The sequence below is a fragment of the Haliotis rubra genome, unplaced genomic scaffold (genome assembly GCF_003918875.1).
Source record: "Haliotis rubra isolate DU_JTF1 unplaced genomic scaffold, ASM391887v1 Scf21, whole genome shotgun sequence".
NCBI lineage: Eukaryota > Metazoa > Mollusca > Gastropoda > Lepetellida > Haliotidae > Haliotis > Haliotis rubra.
Window position 1 is genome coordinate 3,529,790 of NW_025766114.1, and position 24,154 is coordinate 3,553,943.

The 24,154-nt window shown below is 40.9% G+C and overlaps 1 protein-coding gene across 1 annotated transcript; it reads right to left on the reverse strand.

Annotated features, from left to right (window-relative positions):
- Positions 1–38: 38 nt before the first annotated feature.
- LOC124276568 (amidase-like) lies at positions 39–23,689 on the reverse strand. Its single transcript, XM_046712212.1, is given in 12 exon segments — positions 39–818; positions 821–952; positions 1,611–1,898; positions 2,974–3,036; positions 6,006–6,165; positions 7,633–7,707; positions 9,945–10,145; positions 11,843–11,982; positions 13,506–13,678; positions 14,271–14,397; positions 15,432–15,542; positions 23,556–23,689. Coding segments are annotated over 12 exon segments (1,545 nt in total). The 5' UTR covers positions 23,572–23,689; the 3' UTR covers positions 39–759.
- Positions 23,690–24,154: the final 465 nt, after the last annotated feature.

A 24,154-nucleotide genomic window follows, 5' to 3' on the forward strand; every position in this document is an offset into this window, starting at 1 on the left:
ATATGGCAGTGGTCTACAATACAATACAGCGATCAACATCAAGAGCATCGATCTACACAATGTGTCCACCACATGAGTGAGCCTGACTACCAGATCCCTTTAGTCGCTTCTTACGATAAGCTTAGCCAGTAAGAAGTAGCAACTTCAATTCCAGACAATGCCTTGAAAACATATTTTGTCAAAGATTTTCTTTAAAAATTTAGAAACTAAACAAAACAAATAACTGACTGGGATTGAAAGTAGTTCTCTTGGTCAGACCAAGGTTGTACTGACGTGACTAGGTATTATCCTCCCATCTTTGTTTAGCCGCAAGATCTGATTAAATGAAAATGGGAGAAACGAGGCAATCCTTACGTCTGCAATCTACACCTATGCCACTAGCTCAATGACCTTTTGGCATTATTTTCAGTTGATAGTGGAGTAGTGAGTGAGTTTAGTTTTACGCTGCTTTTAGCAATATTCCAGCAATATCATGGTAGGGGACACCAGAAATGGGCTTCACATATTAAACCCATGTGGGGAATCGAACCTGGGTCCTCAGCATGACAAGTGAACGCTTAAACACTAGGCTACCACGCTGCCCCTGATCATGGAGTATGATTTTCAATAGGTCTGGTTAAATAGCACTGAACCTGCTCAGTCATCCACATAAAATGTTTTGGTTGAAATTATTGACATTCAGAAAACAGATGAGCTTTGATCAATATACCAGTTGAGCTGCTCTTTCATGGTCTATTCTCATTTTTCAAGGTCAAGACCTCATTTTGCATCCCGAATTTTCTCGTAGGCATGGGCAACCTGGAGGATGCTTGTCTCTCATAGTGCCGGCCAACAATCATCATCCCAACAGGAAGCCCCTCGCTGAAGCCAGCGTTGATGGATAGTGCAGGATGTCCGGTGCTGTTGAAGGGACTGGTGTTGGCGAGCATTCCGATTCCGACATCTAGCTGCACTGAAAGCCAAGAAATACTTGGTCATATGCTGCTTGTTTAAGTGTAAGAGTAAATGTCAGTACCAAAGAATGATCACAGTTGGTTATAATTAGCTTTGTTTGTTGTTTGACATAACTGGAATACGATGACATGTGTCAACCAAGTCAGCGTGCACCCGATCCCATTATTGGCCTCTTACGCCAAGCATGGGTTGCAGAAGACCAGTTCTAACCCGTATCTTCACGTGTTGCAATTTTATGAAGACAAGTAAATAGAATATTTCACGAGTGTAGACTTCTTGTACAGTTATATGGTTATTCAGAATGAATTCCAGGCAAAAATTAGGAATAGTATCTTGATATTTTCATGCTGAAATTGCCCTAATATTTTCAACATCATCATCAAATTAATTAATTGAATCTGTAATAAATGATCTAAATAATTGATTCAAAATCATATTGAGATACATATACAATCATGATGATATATTTCATATATGATATATTTCATAAAATATGCTTTATTTAACGGACATTGAACAAACACCTGGTTCACCTGGCCACAGGTTAACGATTACATTTATTATTCAAAAACTGAGTTTAGGATCACTACACTTTCACGCCTTCGTCTTGAAACACATAAACTTTTAAACTTCAACATTGTGAAAACCTCACTAACCCTTCAGTGTAGCATCAGCGGACGGAATCTTTGGTGCCTTGTGCGTAAGTGTCGGCATCACCAGAACATCATACTTCGCCAGAACACTGTCGTAGGCTCTGGTTAGTGTCATGGTGAGGTTCTGGCCCTGGGCATAGAACTTGTTTTCATAGTTTCTGTCCATGTACTCAGCCATGAGACAGAAGGACTTGAGAATTCCAGACATGTCTTGGGGTCTAGTGTATAGGCCTCTCGACACAGCCTCTTGGAGAGAAACGCCGTAGAAACCTTTATAGAAGAATCCGTTACCTGAAAAAATTTGATGTGTGGCCCACTGAACAACATTTCAACTATGAAGGAGCTCTGTGAACAATCCAGTCTGGACCAGACAATCCAGTGACTGACATTATGTGAAAGTATTTTTGTTTATGTTTGTTTGTTTGTTGTCTAATGCCACATTAAAAAATATTTCAGGTATATCATGGCAGCCTTTAAAACATTAAATCTGGACCAGAAAATCCAGTGACCATGAAAGTATTTCGTCTTGTTTGTTTGTTTTTTAATGCTGTACTCAAACTTATTAATCAATAACATGGTGGTCTGCAAACAATAGTCTGGACCAGACGAACCAGTGATTGATGTCATGAGCATAAATCCAGTATGATCACATGCATGAACCAAGACATGAAACCTGACCAGTTAAATCTGATCCCGTTCGAGGTTTCTTACTATATAAAGAAAGATAACTGATACAAGCTCCTAACAATTCTTTGTGGCAATGCAAGGAATAATAACCAAATGATAATGAGTGAATTTATAAAGTGATAAAATACTCCAGGCACTAAGTGTCTGCTCAAAGTGCTGTGACGAGTATATACACAGTATTTAAAATGAGTAGGAACACGGAAATCTAGAAGTTCAATATTTTTGAAAAAGAAATGTCTTTAAATGAGATTTAAAGTTGTCTAGGGTTGGTGAGAGTTGACATCATGGGGAATTGAGTTCTGGACAGAAGGAGCAGCATAGCTGAATGTCAGAGAGGTAGCCAAATGACCTTCGATAGTTTTGGTATCTCCAGAAGATCAAACTGCGACTCAGTTCTGGTTCACAGCTAAGAGGGCTGTGGGTAGCCTAGTGGTTGAACACGCCCGAAGACCCGGTTGAATCCCCACAGATGAAGCCCATTTCTGGTGTCCCCTCCGTGATGTTGCTGGAATATTGCTAAAAGCGGCGAAAAACTAAACTCAGTCAGTCACAGTCTAAGAATAACAAACTGATGAATCTCTGAAATAACACCACCTGTTTGTCTGGTTTAAGTGACTATCAATGAAATGTTCAAGACATGTGATCGCCCACGAGTGGACTGTGTTTTGCTTTAACTCACCGTTTCCTTTGATCATACAGTTGTAGGTTCCCTGTAGGATGACAGCGTTCCAGATAGCAGGTCCTGGAAGGTAAACAATCAGCACTGTAGACTATTCTCATGTATCCATGTTTGTTATTATTATTGAATAACGCCGCACTCAGCAATATATCAGCTATATGGCAGCAGTTTGTAAATAATCAAGTCTAGACCAGGCACTCCAATGATCAAGAGCATGAGCATTGATCTACGCAATTGGGATACAATGATATGGGTCAACTAAGTCAGCGAGCCTGACCACCCGATCCCGTTAGTCGCCACTTACGACAAGCATGGGTTGCTGAAGACCAATTCTCGGATCTTCACAGGTTACATATCTTTGTGAAAAACATCACTTCAGAATCTGGTACTCAACATAAAAACAAAACTTGTATTTTTCATGATATCCGTAGGACTAGGACAGCGAAACCTGTCTAAACCGGCACCCCACGGGACCGAAATAAAATGCTGGTTTAGACAGGGTGCCGAATTAGACAGTGATGATGATTTTCCAGCATAGCTGCCATTTACACTCATCAATCTCTTTATCTCTATAATCTAGCATGACGAGAGGAGTGTATTGAATTAAGGGATCTTGACTGGACTGCTCATACCCATGTCGGCTTAGAGCGTTTGATTCACCGCGCAATCACTACTGCCTGAATATCTAGCGTGCCAAGTGGATTAATTAGTGTTTTGGATTAAGAGTCCTTGATTGGACTGCTCATACCCATGCTGGTTTAGACAGTGTTAATTACAGTTAAAATTGCTTTTTGGGACCGGAAAGTTGTGCCGGAATACTGAATAGACAGGTGCCGAATTAGACAATGTTTTAATGATCATAATATCGTTGTAAAATTTCGGGACCCAAACAATTCAAATTTCAATGAAAACATGTGACACTCAGGACACAAACTCTACACAAATTAAAAGAATACAATATGATAGCAGCTATAGAAAGTTCAGCACCTCTGTTTGGCAATTTCTTTGGACAATCAAAAGAAAATTTACTTTGAGTGAATATAGTGAGTGAATGAGTATGGTTTTACGCCGCTTTTAGCAATATTCCAGCAATATCATGGCGGGTGACACCAGAAATGGGTTTCACATATTGTACCCATGTGGGGAATCGAACCCGGGTCTTTAGCGTGACGAGTCAACGCTTTAACCACTAGGCTACCCGACCGCCCCTTGAGTGAATATAAGTGCAATGGTCAAAATTGTTCAACTGAAAAATATTCCTGGCATATAGGGTCGGCCCATCTACTAATAACAAGTTTCGGCTTTCAGTACGGCCCAGGTACAAAAAAGGTCAAAATTTTAAATGTGACTAAACATTTCTTTCTACAACACCTTTACCAAGTTTCATTACATTTTTTACGGAGATGACTAAATAATGGCTTTAGATGTTGTTTTCACTATGGATAATGTAGAGGCAATATTGAAAATAGGATTTATTAGTTTGTTTGTTTGTTTCTATATCTGTTTGTTTTCTGTTTGCTTACTGGTGCACTCAGCGATATGGCAAGGATCTTGAAATAATCAAGTCTGGACCAGACAATCCAGTGATCAAGTGAAATCAAGGTCAGAATTTAAACTTCATTGATTAACAGCCATAGATATTTTAATAAGGGCAGTTTCACTGAGGCCAACTTTTAACTGGTCCAAAGAAAAAGTGTAAACAATATCTGTAGTACAAGGGCTAGTAACGCAAAAAAATCTGGCATCAAGGTATATATCGTCATTGTCAGTGATTCTGACGTCAGTGAAAGCATACCTTGAAGTCAGTTAGTACAATTGGAATAAAATTGTATTAAATATGCCAGACACCACATCAGAAATCCATTCCAAGTGACCTGGAATATCAAATTAAGTCACTATGCAAATAGTATCTCATCTTTCAGTCAGGCGTTGAATTCCATGGCTTAATGGCCATATCCTGGAATCTCATCATGTATTAATGTTCTAGTGGTGCATCAATATGGTCATACAGTACTGTGACCTGATAGGAGGCCCAGGCTGTATCATGAAACATACTGAACAAAACTGTTCAACAACCAGCTTATATTCACAGTGTAGTCTATACGAATATGTGTTACATATTCTTCAGTCTCTGATATTTCCAAACAAACAATTTAGTGTTTTGAACCAACTTAGGAGGGGAAAATATGGACTCATGAAATGTAGGTACTGCACTGGGATACAAATTGTTCTGCGACATGTATAACATCACAAATATTTTGTTAGAACTTAAGAGCCGTGACAATTTTCACTCGTCACATCTCTAGACTGCCATCTGTCACCCTCCATTTTTATGGAGTGAGTTTAGTTTTACACCACTTTTGTACCCATGTGGGGAATCAAACCTGGGTTCTTGGTGTGACGAGCAAACTAACCACTAGACTACCCCACCACCCCACTTTTCTGAGAAAGTGTGATCCCGAAAATAACATATCAAAAACTCTAGCATGGTTGGTTTGTTGTTTAACGCCGCACTCAGCAATATTCCAGTTATATGCCGACGATCTGTAAATATTCGAGTCTGGACCAGACATCAACCAGTGATCAACAGCATGAGCATCGATTTACGCAAATGGGATACGATGACATGTATCAACCAAGTCAGCGAGCCTGACCACCAGATCACATTAGTGGCCTCTTGCTACATGCATGGGTTACTGAAGACCAATTCTAACACGGATCTTCACGGGTATGAACATGAAGGTGAAGGTCAACAACCTGCATCACACAGATGCTACGACATAGCTCCATATTGTTGTAAGTACACTAGTACACTGTAGCACTAAACCCAACAGGGGCAGCGAGGTAGCCTAGTGGTTAAAGTGTTCACTCATCACACCAAAGACCAGGGTTCAGATCCACAAGGGCACAATGTGTGAAACCTATTTCTGGTGTCCATGGCAGTGATACTGCTGGAGTGTTGCTAAAAGCGGTGTAAAACTAACTGACTCACTCAACCCAACAAACTCAAAAGTAGGAAACTTTCCTCCTACCATCCAGATGCATGGGTAGGGATACTTCTTCCACCACTGCCCCTGCTTCCTTCAGTCTCTCCACTTCTCTCCTCACTATCTCCGCCACGTCTTTCTCCGTACACACATCGAACCCTTCCTTCAACACCCCGATCTTCTTGCCGGAGATGCCAGATTCAAGCTAAAAGAATGATAGACACATTTCTGATGGAACTCAAAACAAAATTGCCATGATTTCTCTGTAGGTGTATAGCACTGACTTCAGCACATTCTTCTGATATTTACCAGCATACACTGTGTCAACTGTTTGTGCTGTGTAGAGCTGGCTGAAAGGATCATTAATCAGAAATATCGTTATTAACAATTTCAATATGAAAATCATGTTGTCAATAATATTTTATATACATTTTTATGATGAAATGGAGTTTCATTTCACTACACATAGTTGTGCCATTCTTAATTATGGTCTGCTTCTAATTTATGTTCAGAACACTGGTTTTGTTGGTTAACACAACACATCAATGCAAAGGTTTCACTGTTTTGTTTGTTGTTTAATGCAGCAATGAAGTATATCAAAGCTACATGATTTATGGTATATTTTTATGTCAGAATGAAAATTCATTGCAGGCAGGAGACTGGTATTCAACACAGACAAAAATATGGACATTTAACCAGTGCCCTGTTCAAAACTGACTTGTTTCTCATGAACTTTCATGAACAAAGGGGAGAGTTCTTTGGATATACAACTTATTTATTATTAATATGACACCATTATGAAGCAAGTCATCACTTTCTACACCGAAATCTCGCTCATATCAATAATAAAGAAGTTGTATATCCATATAACTCTCCTCGTTGTTCATCACACCAACTTCTAAAAGCCACTCAAAGACGTTTGTTTGCTTGTTGTTTAACGCTGCACTCAGCAATATTCCAGCTATATGGCGGCAATCTGAAAATATTGAGTCTGGACCACACAATCCACTGATCAACAACATTAGCATCAATGATGTGTCAACCAAGTCAGCGAGCCTGAACCCCCGATCCCGTTAGGCGCCTCTTACGACAAGCACGGGTTACTGAAGACCAAGGCTAACCTGTATCCTCACGAGTCAGGTTTGACTGTCCTTAGGAATGGATTCCACTGTGTCGAGGGCAAAACAGCTGTAAATGGATACATATGGATGGACGACTGAAATTCAGTAATGAAGCCATGAATAATGTGTCATTACTCACAAATGGCATAAAATATTGATTTCTATCTGTCCTTTTTCACACATTTGCTCAAAGTCTCTTCTGTGATATTTATCGATAATCAGTCGATATTTAGTTAATGATTATAGATGTCTATGATCTACATCGGTAGCCTACCCGTGAAGATCCGGGGTGGAATAGGTCTTCAGCAACCCATGCTTGCCACAAAAGACGCCCATGCTTGTCGTAAGAGGCGACTAACGGGATCGGGTGGTCAGGCTCGCTGACTTGGTTGACACATGTCATCGGTTCCCAATTGTGCAGATCGATGCTCATGCTGTTGATCACTGGATTGTCTGGTCCAGACTCAATTATTTACAGACCGCCGCCATATAGCTGGAATATTGCTGAGTGCGGAGTAAACCTAAAGTGAAAACTAAAGTCACTCACTCACCTCCTTTGTGTACTCTGGAATGGTGATGTGGGGTAGCTGTCTTGGATCACGGCCATCGTCATACCCAGCCAGTACCTGTAACACATGACAGGAAATCGGTGGATTGATGCCAACACCTGCAGTATTCTAGATATATCATGAAATAACTACAGGCACACCGATGGCTGATGGAGATCTCTTCTGGGCCAGCCATCGAAACTCATCGACCCTAGCTACCATAGTTCCACCTTGGTGAGGTTTGGATTTGAGTCGGAGGAACACTTACAGCATTAAGGCTCCGGGATATGAGGTCTAGTATCTAGTGTAAAGCAAAATCAGACACAATTTTGGTTTGAGACAAAGGCTTATATCTATCATCAGGGCACAGTTGGACACTGTTTGAGGCAAACACTCACATCCAGAAACTGGCCGAAATCAGGCACTGTTTTTGCATGAGAAAAATACTCACATCTTGCATCACAGCACACTCAGACACTGTTTGAGCCCGACACTAAGACTCACCTCCAGCATCAGGGCACAGTCAAACATTAGTTCTGTACAAGGAAAAGACTCACATCTTGCATCACAGCACACTCAGACACTGTTTGAGCCTAACACTAAGACTCACCTCCAGCATCAGGGCACAGTCAAACATTAGTTCTGTACAAGGAAAGACTCACATCTTGCATCACAGCACACTCAGACACTGTTTGAGCCTAACACTTAGACTCACCTCCAGCATCAGGGCACAGTCAAACATTAGTTCTGTACAAGGAAAAGACTCACATCTTGCATCACAGCACACTCAGACACTGTTTGAGTCTGACACTAAGACTCACCTCCAGCATCAGGCACAGTCAAACATTAGTTCTGTACAAGGAAAGACTCACATCTTGCACCACAGCAACCTCAGACACTGTTTGAGTCGGACACCTCAAGACTCACCTCCAGCATCAGGGCACAGTCAAACATTAGTTCTGTACAAGCGGAAAAGACTCACATCTTGCATCACAGCACACACCCCAGACACTGTTTGAGTCGGTACACTAAGACTCACCTCCAGCATCAGGGCACTCCAGTTCTGTACAAGGGAAAGACTCATCTTGCACCACAGCACACTCAGACACTGTTTGAGTCGGGACACTAAGACTCACCTCCAGCATCAGGGCACAGTCAAACATTAGTTCTGTACAAGGAAAAGACTCACATCTTGCATCACAGCACACTCAGACACTGTTTGAGTCTGACACTAAGGCTCACCTCCAGCATCAGGGCACAGTCAAACGTTAGTTCTGTACAAGGGAAAGACTCACATCTTGCATCACAGCACACTCAGACACTGTTTGAGTCGGACACTAAGGCTCACCTCCAGCATCAGGGCACAGTCAAACATTAGTTAGTTCTATACAAGGAAAAGACTCACATCTTGCATCACAGCACACTCAGACACTGTTTGAGTCCGACACTAAGACTCACCTCCAGCATCAGGGCACAGTCAAACATTAGTTCTGTACAAGGAAAGACTCACATCTTGCATCACAGCACACTCAGACACTGTTTGAGTCGGACACTAAGACTCACCTCCAGCATCAGGGCACAGTCAAACATTGGTTCTGTACAAGGAAAAGACTCACATCTTGCATCACAGCACACTCAGACACTGTTTGAGTCGGACACTAAGGCTCACCTCCAGCATCAGGGCACAGTCAAACATTAGTTCTGTACAAGGAAAAGACTCACATCTTGCATCACAGCACACTCAGACACTGTTTGAGTCGGACACTAAGACTCACCTCCAGCATCAGGGCACAGTCAAACATTAGTTCTGTACAAGGAAAAGACTCCCATCTTGCACCACAGCACACTCAGACACTGTTTGAGTCGGACACTAAGACTCACCTCCAGCATCAGGGCACAGTCAAACATTAGTTCTGTACAAGGAAAAGACTCACATCTTGCATCACAGCACACTCAGACACTGTTTGAGTCGGACACTAAGACTCACCTCCAGCATCAGGGCACAGTCAAACATTAGTTCTGTACAAGGAAAAGACTCATAACTTGCATCACAGCACACTCAGACACTGTTTGAGTCTGACACAGAGATGCCAACCCTAATTTAGCCCAGTTAGTATTTTGGCCAAAAACTGATACAAAAATTAGTATTTTTTGGCCAAAATTAGTATGAACTTTTCCAAAGGATTTTCATATTCAATACAAATATATATAAAATATATATAAAAATCTAAGAACTTGTTATTAACATTGTACCTAAATCAGTAGTAAGTATCCACATCATATGGGTTGGGATCTCTGCTGACACTAACACTCACCTCCAGCATCAGGGCACAGTCAAACACAGTTTTCGTCATGGGTCCCAGATGGTCCACGGTGATTTCGATGGGCATTGCACCAGTGTACGGAACCAGTCCATGTGTCGGTTTCAATCCCACAATGCCACACCAGCAAGCGGGAATACGAATGGACCCTCCCTGGTCTCCCCCGAGAGCCATGTCAAGGTCACCTGAAGCAACCTGGAAATACATACATTGGACAAAGTCAACGAGAGGTAACTGAAATCACTCATAGCAAGTGTGATTTAAATCAATAAAAAAACGATGAAGAAATCTCTACTAAAAGCGCTGTCCACAGTATGATTCAAGGTAATAAGCATGTATTTATGAACCATGATGTAACTCGTATGAAAGCAGGTGATTCAAGGTAATAAGCATGTATTTATGAACCATGATGTAACTCGTATGAAAGCAGGTTTTCATGGAAATGTGAGACTATCCTGTCCCACCAGTTACACCCATCAGAAACACATGCAAAGCCAAGGTTACACATGTACTAGAGGGGGTCAGCAATTTTTGTACATAATAATATTTTAAAATTATGTCTAAAAATGATGGGAAGGGTGGGGTCATTGGTTTTGTATTGTACATGACATGCAAGTGGGAGAGAGGAGCACTTACTTTGTACATGAATTTTAGGGGTATCATTCACATTGTACATGCTAATCCATGAAAATCATCATCACCCCACCCACCCCCCAGCCATAAATTATGAACTGTTCCTTATTGTTCTTGCATGTAGCTCACTGTCCCCACCTGTCCTCACTTGTACTACACTGTACTCAACTGTATATCACTATACTCACCTGTACTTACCTGTATATCACTATACTCACCTGTATATCAATCATGATACTCACCTGTAAATCACTATACTCACCTGTATATCACTATACTCACCTGTATATCACTATACTCACCTGTACTTACCTGTATATCATTATACTCACCTGTATATCAATCACGATACTCAGCTGTATATCACTATACTCACCTGTATATCACTATACTCACCTGTACTCACCATGACTTCAGCGCATTCACCAAGGCTCCACTGTAATGACAGGGTTCTTCTGTACTCACCTGTATATCACTATACTCACCTGTACTCACCATGACTTCAGCGCATTCACCAAGGCTCCACTGTAATGACAGGGTTCTTCTGTACTCACCTGTATATCACTATACTCACCTGTACTCACCATGACTTCAGCGCATTCACCAAGGCTCCACTGTAATGACAGGGTTCTCCTGTACTCACCTGTATATCACTATACTCACCTGTACTCACCATGACTTCAGCGCATTCACCAAGGCTCCACTGTAATGACAGGGTTCTTCTGTACTCACCTGTATATCACTATACTCACCATGACTTCAGCGCATTCACCAAGGCTCCACTGTAATGACAGGGTTCTCCTGTACTCACCTGTATATCACTATACTCACCTGTACTCACCATGACTTCAGCGCATTCACCAAGGCTCCACTGTAATGACAGGGTTCTCCTGTACTCACCTGTATATCACTATACTCACCTGTACTCACCATGACTTCAGCTGTACTCACCTATACTCCATGTGTACAGGGTTCTCCTAGATCCACTGTACTCACCTATACCATTGTGCTTTGATCCACTGTACTCACCTATCTCATTGTACTAGATCCATCCCTGTACTCACCTATACTCTATTGTACTCGCCTAGATCCACTGTACTCACCTATACTCTATTGTACTCTCCTAGATCCACTGTACTCACCTATACTCTATTGTACTCACCTAGATCCACTGTACTCACCTATACTCTATTGTACTCACCTAGATCCACTGTACTAACCTATACTCTATTGTACTCCCCTAGATCCACTGTACTTACCAGGGCTCCACTACCAGAGCTGGATCCCCCAGTATTCCTTGTCTCATCATGGGGGTTCGTCACAGGACCATTGTCGCAGGTGAAACTTCCTCCACTCAAACACAGGTGCTCACAGTTTGTCTTTCCCAAAATATGCCCACCTGCAAACAGTCATGCCATGAGGGATGAACTACAGCCATTTGGAAATATTGTGTTCTCAATAACTATTTCAAATTTAACATATTAATCTTATTGTGCAAGTTGATATTCCAAAGATGGTCTGAATTGACAAGCCTCATAGGAACTGGAACACAACTGTTGGTTTATAGCCTACCACTTGATGTTACAAAACAACACTCAAGAGTGTAATTATCACTGACTTAAAAGGTTATGACGTCTTTTAGCGGCATTTAGAAGTTGTTATTTTATGGATTTAAGTTAAGATTTATTCTTACCCACACAACGTTTCAGGATCATTACAGATCCCGTCATCAGGTAAAGTGACAGTTGACACTATGACGTCGACACTATGACGTCATAACTGCGTTCACGATTCATTGACAGTTTAAAAAAAAAAGAAGACATAAGCCGGCAATGAATCATGATCATGGTGTCTACCTGCCAAGTGCGTGGGACCTCTTGATTTTGACTTTGATGAACTTTTGATAAATGTGAAGTCTATTATCTATTCATTTTGAAAAGCCTACTATGAAGTAATCATTATGTGATTAGCAATCATTGTCTATTAACAATTCAAGTTTCAAGTCTATTATCTAGCATGAATTAATCATCATTATGTAATTAACAGTTCAAGTTTTCAGCTTCACTTATACTGTACTCTTCTTCCTTGTGGGTTGTGATGGCACATCTTGTGCTCAATAGCCAAATGGGTTAAACAAGAAATGTCTTTGAATGCTGTGAAAAGTTATCCCCACATGTGAGGTGAGGTGAAATTGGGTTTAACGTCGTGCTTGAGAATATTTCGCTCATATGACGACGTGCATGCGTGTGTATGTGTTGTGCGGCTGCTTGTACTAGCCCAGACAGAAGCTGGTTTTATAGTGCTAGCCCACTGAGATACCATGCCGCAGTGAAGCATCGAATACCCCACTCAGACACACATTATACTGACTCCGAGCCGACCAGTCCTTGTTGTACCCATTAATGCCGAGCGCCAGGCAGGGACCAACAAGTACCATATTTTAATGTCTTTTGGTATGACGCGGTTGGGGATCGAACCCGCGACCTTCCGCTCTCCGGGCGGACGCTCTAACCACTACACCACGGAGGTGGTCCCCCCACATGTGAGCAAATGCAATATTCTTAATGTCATGAGGCAGTGAGGTAGCCAAGTGGTTAAAGCGTTCGCTCGGCTCACTGAAGACCCGGGTTCAATTCCTCACATGGGTACAATGTGTGAAGCCCATTTCTGGTGTCTCCCGTTGGGATATTGCTGGAATATTGCTAAAAGAGGCATAAAACCATACTCACTCACTCACTCTTCCTGTAATTGTTTATCTGTATAATGCCCGGATCTTCAAGGGTTTCAAGCACTTGGTATCATCATTACTGGGTAACAATTCATAAACATTCTCAAATGAAGCCAGAATTGTTCACAGAATTCTGGTTTTAGCAAAAAAATAACCTTTCGACATTACATATGGCTTTTGTCATTTTTCTTTACCTGCATCTAGAATCCTGGTGACGACAGTGGCATCAAATTCAGGTGTGTATCCTTCCAGAATCCTGCTTCCATTCATCATTGGAACACCAGCCACAGCAATGTTGTCCTTGATTCCGACCTTTTTCCCTGCCAGTTTGCCATTCTTGGCGCCCTTGATGTCGCATTTCCAGTACCTGGTGTCATGTGAGCACATTGTGAGTGAGTGAGTGAGTTTAGTTTTACGCCGCACTCAGCAATATTCCTGCTGTTTGGTGGCGGTCTGTAAATAATCGAGTCTGAACCAGACAATCCAGTGATCAACAGCATGAGCATCTATCTGCGCCATTGGGAACCGATGACATGTGTCAGCCGAGTCAACAAGCCTGACCATCCGTAAGTCGCCTCTTACGACTAGCATGGGTTACTGCAGATCAATATTCTAACCCGTATCTTCACGGGTCTGTGAGCACATTGAGTCAACCAACATCTCTGCTAATGATTGGGATCACCACTATTTGTGCGCAGTTTCAGCTTATTGGCATTTGTAAATGTCAGGGATTTAAAACATGCAAAAGTTAATGATGGACAGATGGACTGAAAACACACCATAGCATAACTCACTTCACTTTAAGTTGGGTGAGATACAACAATAGAAGAGCTGCACATACAATCCTGCATCTCATGTACACGAGTACAAATGTATCATGGCCTGCATACATAACATACCCTATCAATGTTACATCAATCTGAGAGGAAGACAGACAGAAACAGATACAATATGTTTACCAGGCATTGAAAGGGTTGTCATCCTTCGCAGGTCTGTACCCTGGGGTGCGAGGGTATTTGACAGGAAGAGAAGGCTGCACAAGATGGGACATACGCTGGAAGGCAGCTGCGGTGGACTTGAACTGTCCTGGAAAATGCAGATGTAGGACTCAAACAAATGTAACTTAAGAGAATTGAAACTAAGTCGAATTAAACAACTAACTTCTGTTGATTTTATTTAGTTTATTTAGTTTGTTGTTTAACAGCTCATTCAGCAATATTCAAGTTATGGGGGCGGTCTGTAAATAATCAAGTCTGGACCAGACAATGCAGTGATCAACAGCAGGAGCATCGATCTACACAATTGGGATACGATGACGTGACAGACAACCATTCCTGAGCCTGATCACCCGATGTCTGACAGAAACACGCAGCCTGATCACCCGATGTCTGACAGAAACACATGACAATGAGTATTCTTGGAGTGAGTGAGTTTAGTTTTACACCGCTTTTAGCAATATTCCAGCAATGTCACGGCAGGGGACACCAGAAATGGGCTTCACACATTGTACTCTAGTAGGGAATAGAACCCGGTTCTTTGACGTGATGAGCTACTCCAATAAACTAGGAGAGGAGTCTATCCACAACATAACTACTCGAGATATTTGTATTGGTATTTTTTTACACTGCTCCAGAAACATTACTTCAAAATCTAACAAGTAACAGAACAGGGACATATAGTAAAGAGCACACCTGGAGAGGTTTCTGTCTACAAGGTACATACTGTCGGTATACAGTAATGTGATCAACACTGATCAGGAAAAATGCTCCGAAGAAAACAACCCTTTATCTGCTATGACTTACCAGGTGTAGGACAATCATGTCACCTACTCATGTAGGTAGTAATTCCTGAAGGTATGACAGTGCAATATTGTGAAAAATCTTATTAAATAAGCAAAGTTTTCTTTTTCTTCTATGTTCACTTAGAGTTTCCCAACCAGGTTTAGGATGAAATGAATAAATATGTAATAAAAAAGTCAATATCACTTTCATTGTTATTTACACTTTTTAATGTGTGGGGAATTGTCCGAATGGGGAATTGTCCTGTGGGGAATTGTCTGTGTGTGGAAATGTCTGTGTGGGGAAATGTCTGTGTGGGGAATTGTCTGGACCCCGACTTACCATGAATAGTTTCAAGGTCCTCTGCTGAGCAATTTAGTCTCAGTTCCTCTGATATCTTGGTCAGCTCCTCCACCGATGGACATGAAATCACTGGAGCATCGTAGAGTTGATCTGACCAGGAGAAAAAAAGCAAAGTTATGAGTGAGTGAGTTAAAATTTATCGTCACATCGGCAATATTTCAGCCATATCGTGACGAGAACAATTAATTTTTTACATAGTACTTAATGGTAAACTGTAAAAACCTGTCAACAAAGGACAGTAAAATAAATAGATTATCACAGATTTATTTTAAAACTAGTAATTAGACCTAAAACAGTTTAATTATAGATGACAATACAATATAAAAACAGGTTATATATTGCCAACAACTGAAGGTAGATCACCATCTGAGGGACCATGGGGACCTAAAGTACCTTTGCTACCAAAGTTATGAGACAAACATTGAGAGTTTTCAGATATGTGGGTGTCATTGTGTATTTCATGCTTGAAATGTCTGTTTGAAACCACAGGTTATCGAGACAAGCATGACATCACACTGGAAAGTCATGACGTCATGACACAGTGAGTGAGTAAGTATGGTTTTTCACCACTTTTATCAATATTCAAGCAATATCGCAGCGGGGAACACCAGAAATGGGCTTCACACATTGTACTCATGTGGGGAATCGAACCCTGGTCTTTGGCGCGTGATGAGTGAACGCTTTAACCACTGGGCTACCCCACTGCCCAATAAAGTCATTCAAATGTGGACTCTAAATAAGGGTATGATGTTGAAGTTTCTACAGCAATTATCAAACTAAAACTGATATGTAATATACACACTCAAAGGGTCCATGAATTTTAGTCCAACAAAAGTATACAGGAAGGGGCCAGGATAAAAACAGTTAGTTATATCTGTCAGTTCATTATGCACTTTCGTTATAAACTTTTAGAAAGTTTTCTTTCCTTGATAATCAAGGATAGGGCTGCGCAATATAACCAGACATGAAAACGAAACGTATTGCGATACGCTGATCAAAAACCGGTATTTTGACATGGATCCAGAAAACTTCGTAACATTTGGAAATCTTCGGAAATACCCCTCCCTAATCAAGGATGCCTTTCTCAGTGTCAATCTTTAAGATGAGAATACACCATGGAAGCTTCTTTATGGCACAAAAAATATACATCACCTCACACAAAGGATGACCCATACTATCCAAAGAGCAAAATATTTTGGTTTATTTTCATAATTTTGAACTTTAAAATTCAATATTAAGTTTAATCTGACAAATTAAAACTTACACATGTTTGCCAAAATTCCAAATTCTGAGGTTTTATTGGGCCCTACTTTTCCACTTTCTGAAATACACACTGGCTGAGGTCTATGTACAGAGTATCGTATATCTATATCTCTGACTACCAAAGCTGTTTATACTGTTTGCCTGACCTCCTGAGAGTGACCCCTGGTAGACAGGGCAACTTGTCACATTTATAGCAGTCAGTCCAGGTCACAACAATAGCTTCAAGTAAATGAGCATTGCAGGGTCCACACAGTTGCTAGGGTGAGGAGAGATTGTTTAAAGGTTAAACTGTACATCATATCGGGTAGTCTGTCTCACAGTCCCTGAACCACATTAATTTCCCTACTGCCAAGCCCTCTCTGCAATGCTAAAGCCCTAAATAAAGCAAGTCTAGATTACCTCAGGTTCAGGCAATGATGAGTTAAAATGTAGGTGAATCTCTACCATTTGTGTATGATGCTACTCCAGGGTGAAGAATTCTCACAGTCAGGATAAATTTGGGACAGGTGACTACAAGTAACATATCTCCATGTCGGTCAATGTCTATCAGCTGTAGCTGATGATGAGCAGCAGGGAAACATCCCATCCAATTCACCCAGGCTAACATGGTTAAAGTCCTGTCTTTTGACACAGTCCCTGAACCCTATTATTAGTCTACATATCAGGCAGTGGGGTAGCCTAGTGGTTAAAGAGTCTGCTCATCGTGCTGAAGAACCAGTTCTACTTCCCACATGGGTACAATGTGTGAAGCCCATTTCTGGTGTCCTCCACCGTGATATTGCTGGAATATTGCTAAAAGCAAAGTAAAACCACACTCACTCACTCACTCATTCATTTAACATCTTATCGCATCACACACCATCAAAATTCTTGCAATACAGACCCGTGAAGGTTCGGGTTAGAATATTGATCTTCAGTAACCAATGCTTGTCATAAGAGGCGACTAACGGGATCGGGTGGTCAGGCTCGCTGACTTGGTTGACACATGTCATCGGTTCCCATTTGCGCAGATCGATGCTCATGCTGTTGATCACTGGATTGTCTGGTCCTGATTCGATTATATACAGACCCCCGCCCCATAGCTGAAATATTGCTGAATGCGGCGTAAAAAGCAAACTCAATCACTCACTCACTCACTCTTGCAATACCAGTACATCATGTACATGGGCGTGGCTGCTTGTCTGGAATTATTCCTGATATATAGTATTAGCCTCTTGGGAGTCATGGATGCCTCACTCATCACTCTGGTCTGCCAACAGAACTCACTAACTTTAGAAGTGGCAGGTCTTTACTTTACTCTTCAGGGCCCCATTAATAAAACTACACTGAATTTTTAGGATCCATTCTTAATTTTTAGGTGTATATGATGCAATATTTTGCATCCCAAATCAACCAGCATTATACTAAGATGTATTACTTCACCTTAATATAGCCAGTTTTTATATTGTATTGTGGCCAATTTTATATCTTGTTTTACAGATTTTTTTCCTCAGGAACCCTAAAGGCAGGAGGGGAAAAAATAAATAAAATAAAATCACATGTCAAAGTAATATTCCTTCTAAATACTCAAAGTATTTTACTTTTGGCAATTTATGAAGTGTATAAGGGCAAATAAAAATCTAAAAAACTTTTCTTCTAAGTATACACTTTTGTCCCAAAAACACATTAGGATTTTATTTTGAGAGCGGGGAAAATTACTTTTTAGTTTTTTTCTTATTCTTGAAAAAATACAACAGGCAGATCCGTAAAACAAGAAATAAAATTGGTCTGGCCTTAACATATACCATTAATCTCATGTTCACTAGAGTATGAACAACACACGTGTTTCGCAAACCCCTTGAAATTCCCAAACATGAACAAATACAGATGAAATCTGAACATTTAGACCCCTTAAACTTGATTTGGTTTGTTGTATAACGCTGCACTCAGCAACATTCCAGCTATATGGCGGCGGTCTGTAAATAATCATGTCTGGACCAGACAATCCACTGATTAGGAACATTAGCATCAATCTACGCAATTGGGATATGATGACACGACTGTGTCAACCAAGTCAGCGAGCCTGACCACCCGATCCTGTTAGTCGCCTCTTATGACAAGCATGGGTTACTGAAGACCAATTCTAACCCAGATCTTCACAGGTTCTTTAATCTTGAACTTAACATTTAAGCATAAATTTGAAAGTCAGATAGTTTCATTGTATGGATTTTCAAGAATATCCTCGTTCTGAATGTTCATAACAAAGAAAATGCACATCGACACTCTCCACTCGATCAGTGTCTTTAACTGACAAGTGACAGTGTCTAGGAATCAATAGATTTACCTTAGGATCTTCTAGACACATCTCCATAGTCACCTTTCAATGATCGGCCAACTGATCAATGATGAATAACACCTATAATTACCACAGGCCCTACCTCGGAAAATATCTCCTGACACGTCGGCCATTTTGACATCCTGTGTTCGATGTAGATGTATTATGACATGCTTTAACTGCAACTGACTTACAGTAGGTCGGTGCATTGGCAAATAAATGGTATTGTAATATATTGTGATATATTCTGGTCATATTTTTTATAAAAGTTTCGGTGGGTAAAGTTTGCTGTTTCAGTGTGAATGAAAGTCTGTGTAGAATTTAGCTTAAACCATAGAGATAATCACGACTTCATATATTTATATTACCCAATATACCAGTTGAGTAAAAACATTGCAATACGTATCGTTTGAAAGGCTTGTTGCAATAAACCGGTAATACTGTGCGTTCCTAACTTACAGTGAGACTGAGATACATTTTTCATTATTCATGCAAACATGTATTTGAATCTCGACGCAAATAGCTGCAAAACTGCTTTAAGCAACTTTCACTAACTCACCACTTGCTCAATCATTTGATTCTTTATGTTGCCTGTCAACAACAGTATTCCTACTGAGCAAGTTGAGCATATCCGCCCACAATTAAAATTGAATAACTGTGTTATTCAGCATTACAGTTGGTTGCTGCATGGCTGTCTGTGTAAACACAAAGTCACCAAAACTACTTGAAATTGTTAAATGCATTCTCAGGGTATAGTGTATTCTATACCCTGATATAAAAAATCACAAGAAGTGACTTTCAAATTGTGCGAGTTCATTGGAGTATGAACCTTCATTAAGTGAGGGCCGAACATTTTATGAACGCAAGCTCCGATGTTCATATAGTTTGGACCTCACTCTTCACACTTCAAAGAACACAAAGTGAAAGTCAATTCTTAAATACACTATTCTTTGAGTGAGTGAGTGAGTGAGTGAGGTTTTATGCTGCCTCTAGCAATATCATGGCAGGGGGTACCAGAAATGGGCTTCACACATTGTACCCATGAGGGGAATCAAACCCGGGTCTTCGGTGTGACGAGAGACACGCTATAACCACTAGGCTATCCCACCAACCTCTTCTTAATGAATATCAAAAACTTTGAAAATAAAAACTTCAAATTTGACATCAGAAGACACACCCAGGAGAACCCAAACTGAGTCAAAACATCAATGTAGTGAGTGAGTGAGTTTAGTTTTATGCCGCACTCAGCAATATTCCAGCTATATGGCGGCGGTCTGTAAATAAATGGGTCTGGACCAGACAATCCAGTGATCAACATCATGAGCAATTGGAATATGACAGAATGTCAGTATTGTGATAGTACTAAGAGGTTGCTTCACAGGGTTTTATATAACTGTAATGGTATATAGCAATAGCACTGAAGATCTGTCCTTTGATCTTTGACCTATTGTGCTCTACCACTTATTTATTTAACAATACCCATTATTGCTTCAATGGCATTTAACACCAGTGTTAAAGTCTAGTGAATTCAAGTGATGTGCCCCAGACGAAACAAACTGATGTTCCTTGGAAGAATGACTTATCGTAGTGTAACCCAAGATAGGCCTACCTGATGTGTGCTTAGGGACCAGCTAATCATGGTGGACAAACTTGTATGAATAGATCAGATAAATGTCAAAACAGACCAGCATAAATATGACCAGCCTGTTTGTTGAAATTCATCGATTTTGGTCGTCAAAATGGCTTAAGTGCCTAAACAAGACAAGATTCTCAAGTCTGAAGACTTAGTCTCATTCTCTTCCCACAGAGGTTACTCCTGTCATATCTTCCTACATAACCTCTGTTCTAATACGACCCTTTCTTGGTGTCAGCGTTCAAGGCTCGTGATTGGAGACAAGCGATCAAAAGTTATTGCAATCGGCGTTGTTTCAAAAGTGATCTTCGCCAAGGCCTCGGTGAATTTCCATGTAGCTTCCGGAAAACTAATGAACCTCTTCCCCGGCGATTCTTTATAGCGTTTCTTCTAGACAGAACTCAGTCATGTAATGGCGTATCATGTGAAGCATCTCCATGCATCCCTCGTTGACAGCGGACAAGCTAGCCATTAAAGCGTCTTGTAGGTGTAACATCAACACAATTCCCCGGCAGATGGGGGATATTTGTGGCCCCGCATTTGCTTGTGTTAGTCAAATTGAATCTAAGTCGATGTAACACGTGTTCTGATTGGATAGAAAGAAGGGAGATAATTCGTGTTGCGATCTTTTGCCGCTAGGGGATTTTACGAGGACCGGGAAATATGGCCGTATTAGAACAGAGGTTATGTAGGAAGATATGACAGGAGTAACCTCTGTGGGAAGAGAATGACTTAGTCTATGAATACATATAATTTTAATAGAAACAAATAATTCCTTTTAAATTAAAAAGGACTACCAATTATTCTGCAGCAAATGCATGCTATGTCCTTGAATATTAATTATTTTGACAGAAACAAATTGTTCCATATGAACTGAACAGATGCCTCAGTGAGAAGGGATATCCAAGAGAACTAGAACAGGAATCTAGGCTTGCTCCATTTTGAGCTTTTGCATTACAGAAGAGTGAGTGAGTGAGAATATTCCAGCAATATCACGATAGGGGGACACCAGAAATGGGCTTCACACATTGTATCTTGGTGCGTGACAATGTGCTTAACCACAAGGCTTTCAGCGCCCCATTACAGAAAAGGCTTGTCAGAAGGAAAGATATGGTTCAAGGTCTAACGGTAGACTAATTACTCTTTCCTGTGTGTTAGATTTATATTTCTGTTAATTTCTGCAACATGTTGACCTAAATAGATTGTGCAAGAAAAATGGCATACATACAAACATCTCAAACATTTGTTTGAAATGTGTCTTAGTTTTTTATCAAATGTAACCTATCTGCAGCATTTTTACCAGAATGTGCCTGTTAACATAAGCTGATGAGTGTGAATGAGTTTAGTTTTACGCCACTTTTAGCAATATCACGGCGGGGGACTCCAGCACGGCGGGGGACACCAGAAATGGACCTCACACATTGTACCCATGTGGGGAATCGAACCCGGGTCTTTGGCGTGACGAGCGAACGCCTTAACCACAAGGCTACCCCACCGCCCTAACATAAGCTGGAAGGCACTTCACCGACTTTATGTACAGCACTGGCTGATTAGGGACACAGTTAGCTGATGCTCTACCGCTGGACCAGAAGTGAGTGAGAGTGAGTGGAAGGCAGCAATATTCCAGCAATACCGACCAGAAATTTATGTACAGCACTGGCTGATTAGGGACACAGCTGATGCTCTACCACTGGACCTGAAGTACCTTCACATGTGTAGGGGTGGTGGGTAGCCTAATGGTTAAAGCGTCAGCTCGTCACACCGAAGACCTGGGTTTGATTCCCCACATGGGTACAATGCGTGAAACCCATTTCTGTGAGGTGGGCTCCTTATTACCTCGTTAACAAGGAAGTGGAATATAGCAAAAAAACAATTGTTTATGCATGTTTAATACATCATGCCCTCCGAGTGAAGCAGCCAATTGAATGAGCTATGCGTTATTGTCACATGTATTGCATGTTAAAATGGAATAAAGAATTACTATAAATGGATTATTAGGCATATGTGCTAAAATCTTTATTGCTAACCCTAGCCCTAACCAGCTCTAATCTAAAGATCGAAAAGGTGTGGTTGATATTCAAGGCATGTCATCTCCCTTTGGATTGAAAAGGGGTGAAGGCACAGTGACCTATGAAAAGTGGTCAAATGTACCATACTGTATTTCCTCTAATAAGCGCCAGGAACTTATTTTTTCAGCGGACTTCCAGATTAGACACTAATTCGTGGCCCGGCGCTTTTGACCCTTACTGGGTGTAATTACCATGATTGTTAGTCAGCTGCTTTATTAGAGGTCTGGCACTTGTTAGATATCTGGCACTTATTTGAGGAAATACAGTATGTTATATTTGGGATTACATTTTCTGCAGTAAAGTACAGATTCTACCACTGGGATGAGAATTATCCGGATTCCAAGCCGGGGCATTGTCTCAAAATGTCTATTACTTTCCCATCCGCCATGACCTTTCAGTAATCCTACAGCAAGTCTAGATTGACCTCTGGTTCACCAGTAACGATATAACGAGGCAGCAATAGCGGTATAGTGAGACAGCGACAGCGGTCCGTGTCGCTGTAAACTAACCCTTGCCTACCGTCGGACTAACTTATGATGTCTTTTTTTTCATCACAAAGGCCCACAACAAATCCATTTAAAAAAGTAAATTAATGGACTTACCTCCCCTTAGAGAATGCCTGAGGCGTCAACGAGTCGAGTTCGTTTTTGTAACATTGATCCATAAATCGACCCTCGTTGAAAAACTATTTGTAAATTCACAGATGGAAACTTTCACTTTCAGCATAGTGCATGCAACACCCGTCCATGCCTAGCCATCTGCTACGCGCACTGTCACTTACTGACGTTATAAAACCTATTCATCAGCTACTGCGAAACACCTACCTTTCGCTTCTGCCATGGCTGCAAATGTTCTACCCAGTGTCAAGGCCGCTCTAGCCTGCCGCTGCACTAGACTGCAGGCCAGTCTCTATTCGATATTGTTATTCTTTTTGAAAGGACAACGCGCCGAGAAGCTGATATCGATTAATTCTCTCTCACACACACTCACACTATTAATACGTTGCTGGTACAAGAGCTGAAACGAGACTATTTTTTTCTTATAGTTGGATCCAGTATATAGCCTACTTTCAGTATCAATACCACCAGCTGATAGGTTGAACTCAAAGGTTGAGTAGGGCCATAGTAAATATTAGGACTGCACGGTATTACCGATATACCGGTATATCGCAATACGCTCTTCAAACGATGCGTATTGCAATATTTGTTCTGAGAACCGGTATATTGGGTAAAGAACATATATGAAGTTTTTGTGATTATGTATATAGTTTAACTTAATATCTACACAGATTTTCATTCACAACAAATATTTTCCTTCGTTATTCAATGACAAAACGGCATACTGTAATAGTATGAATTGTTAAAAGACAATAGACTCACTGACTATTCAACGCGTTCGGTTCCAATTGAAATTTAATCGCCAT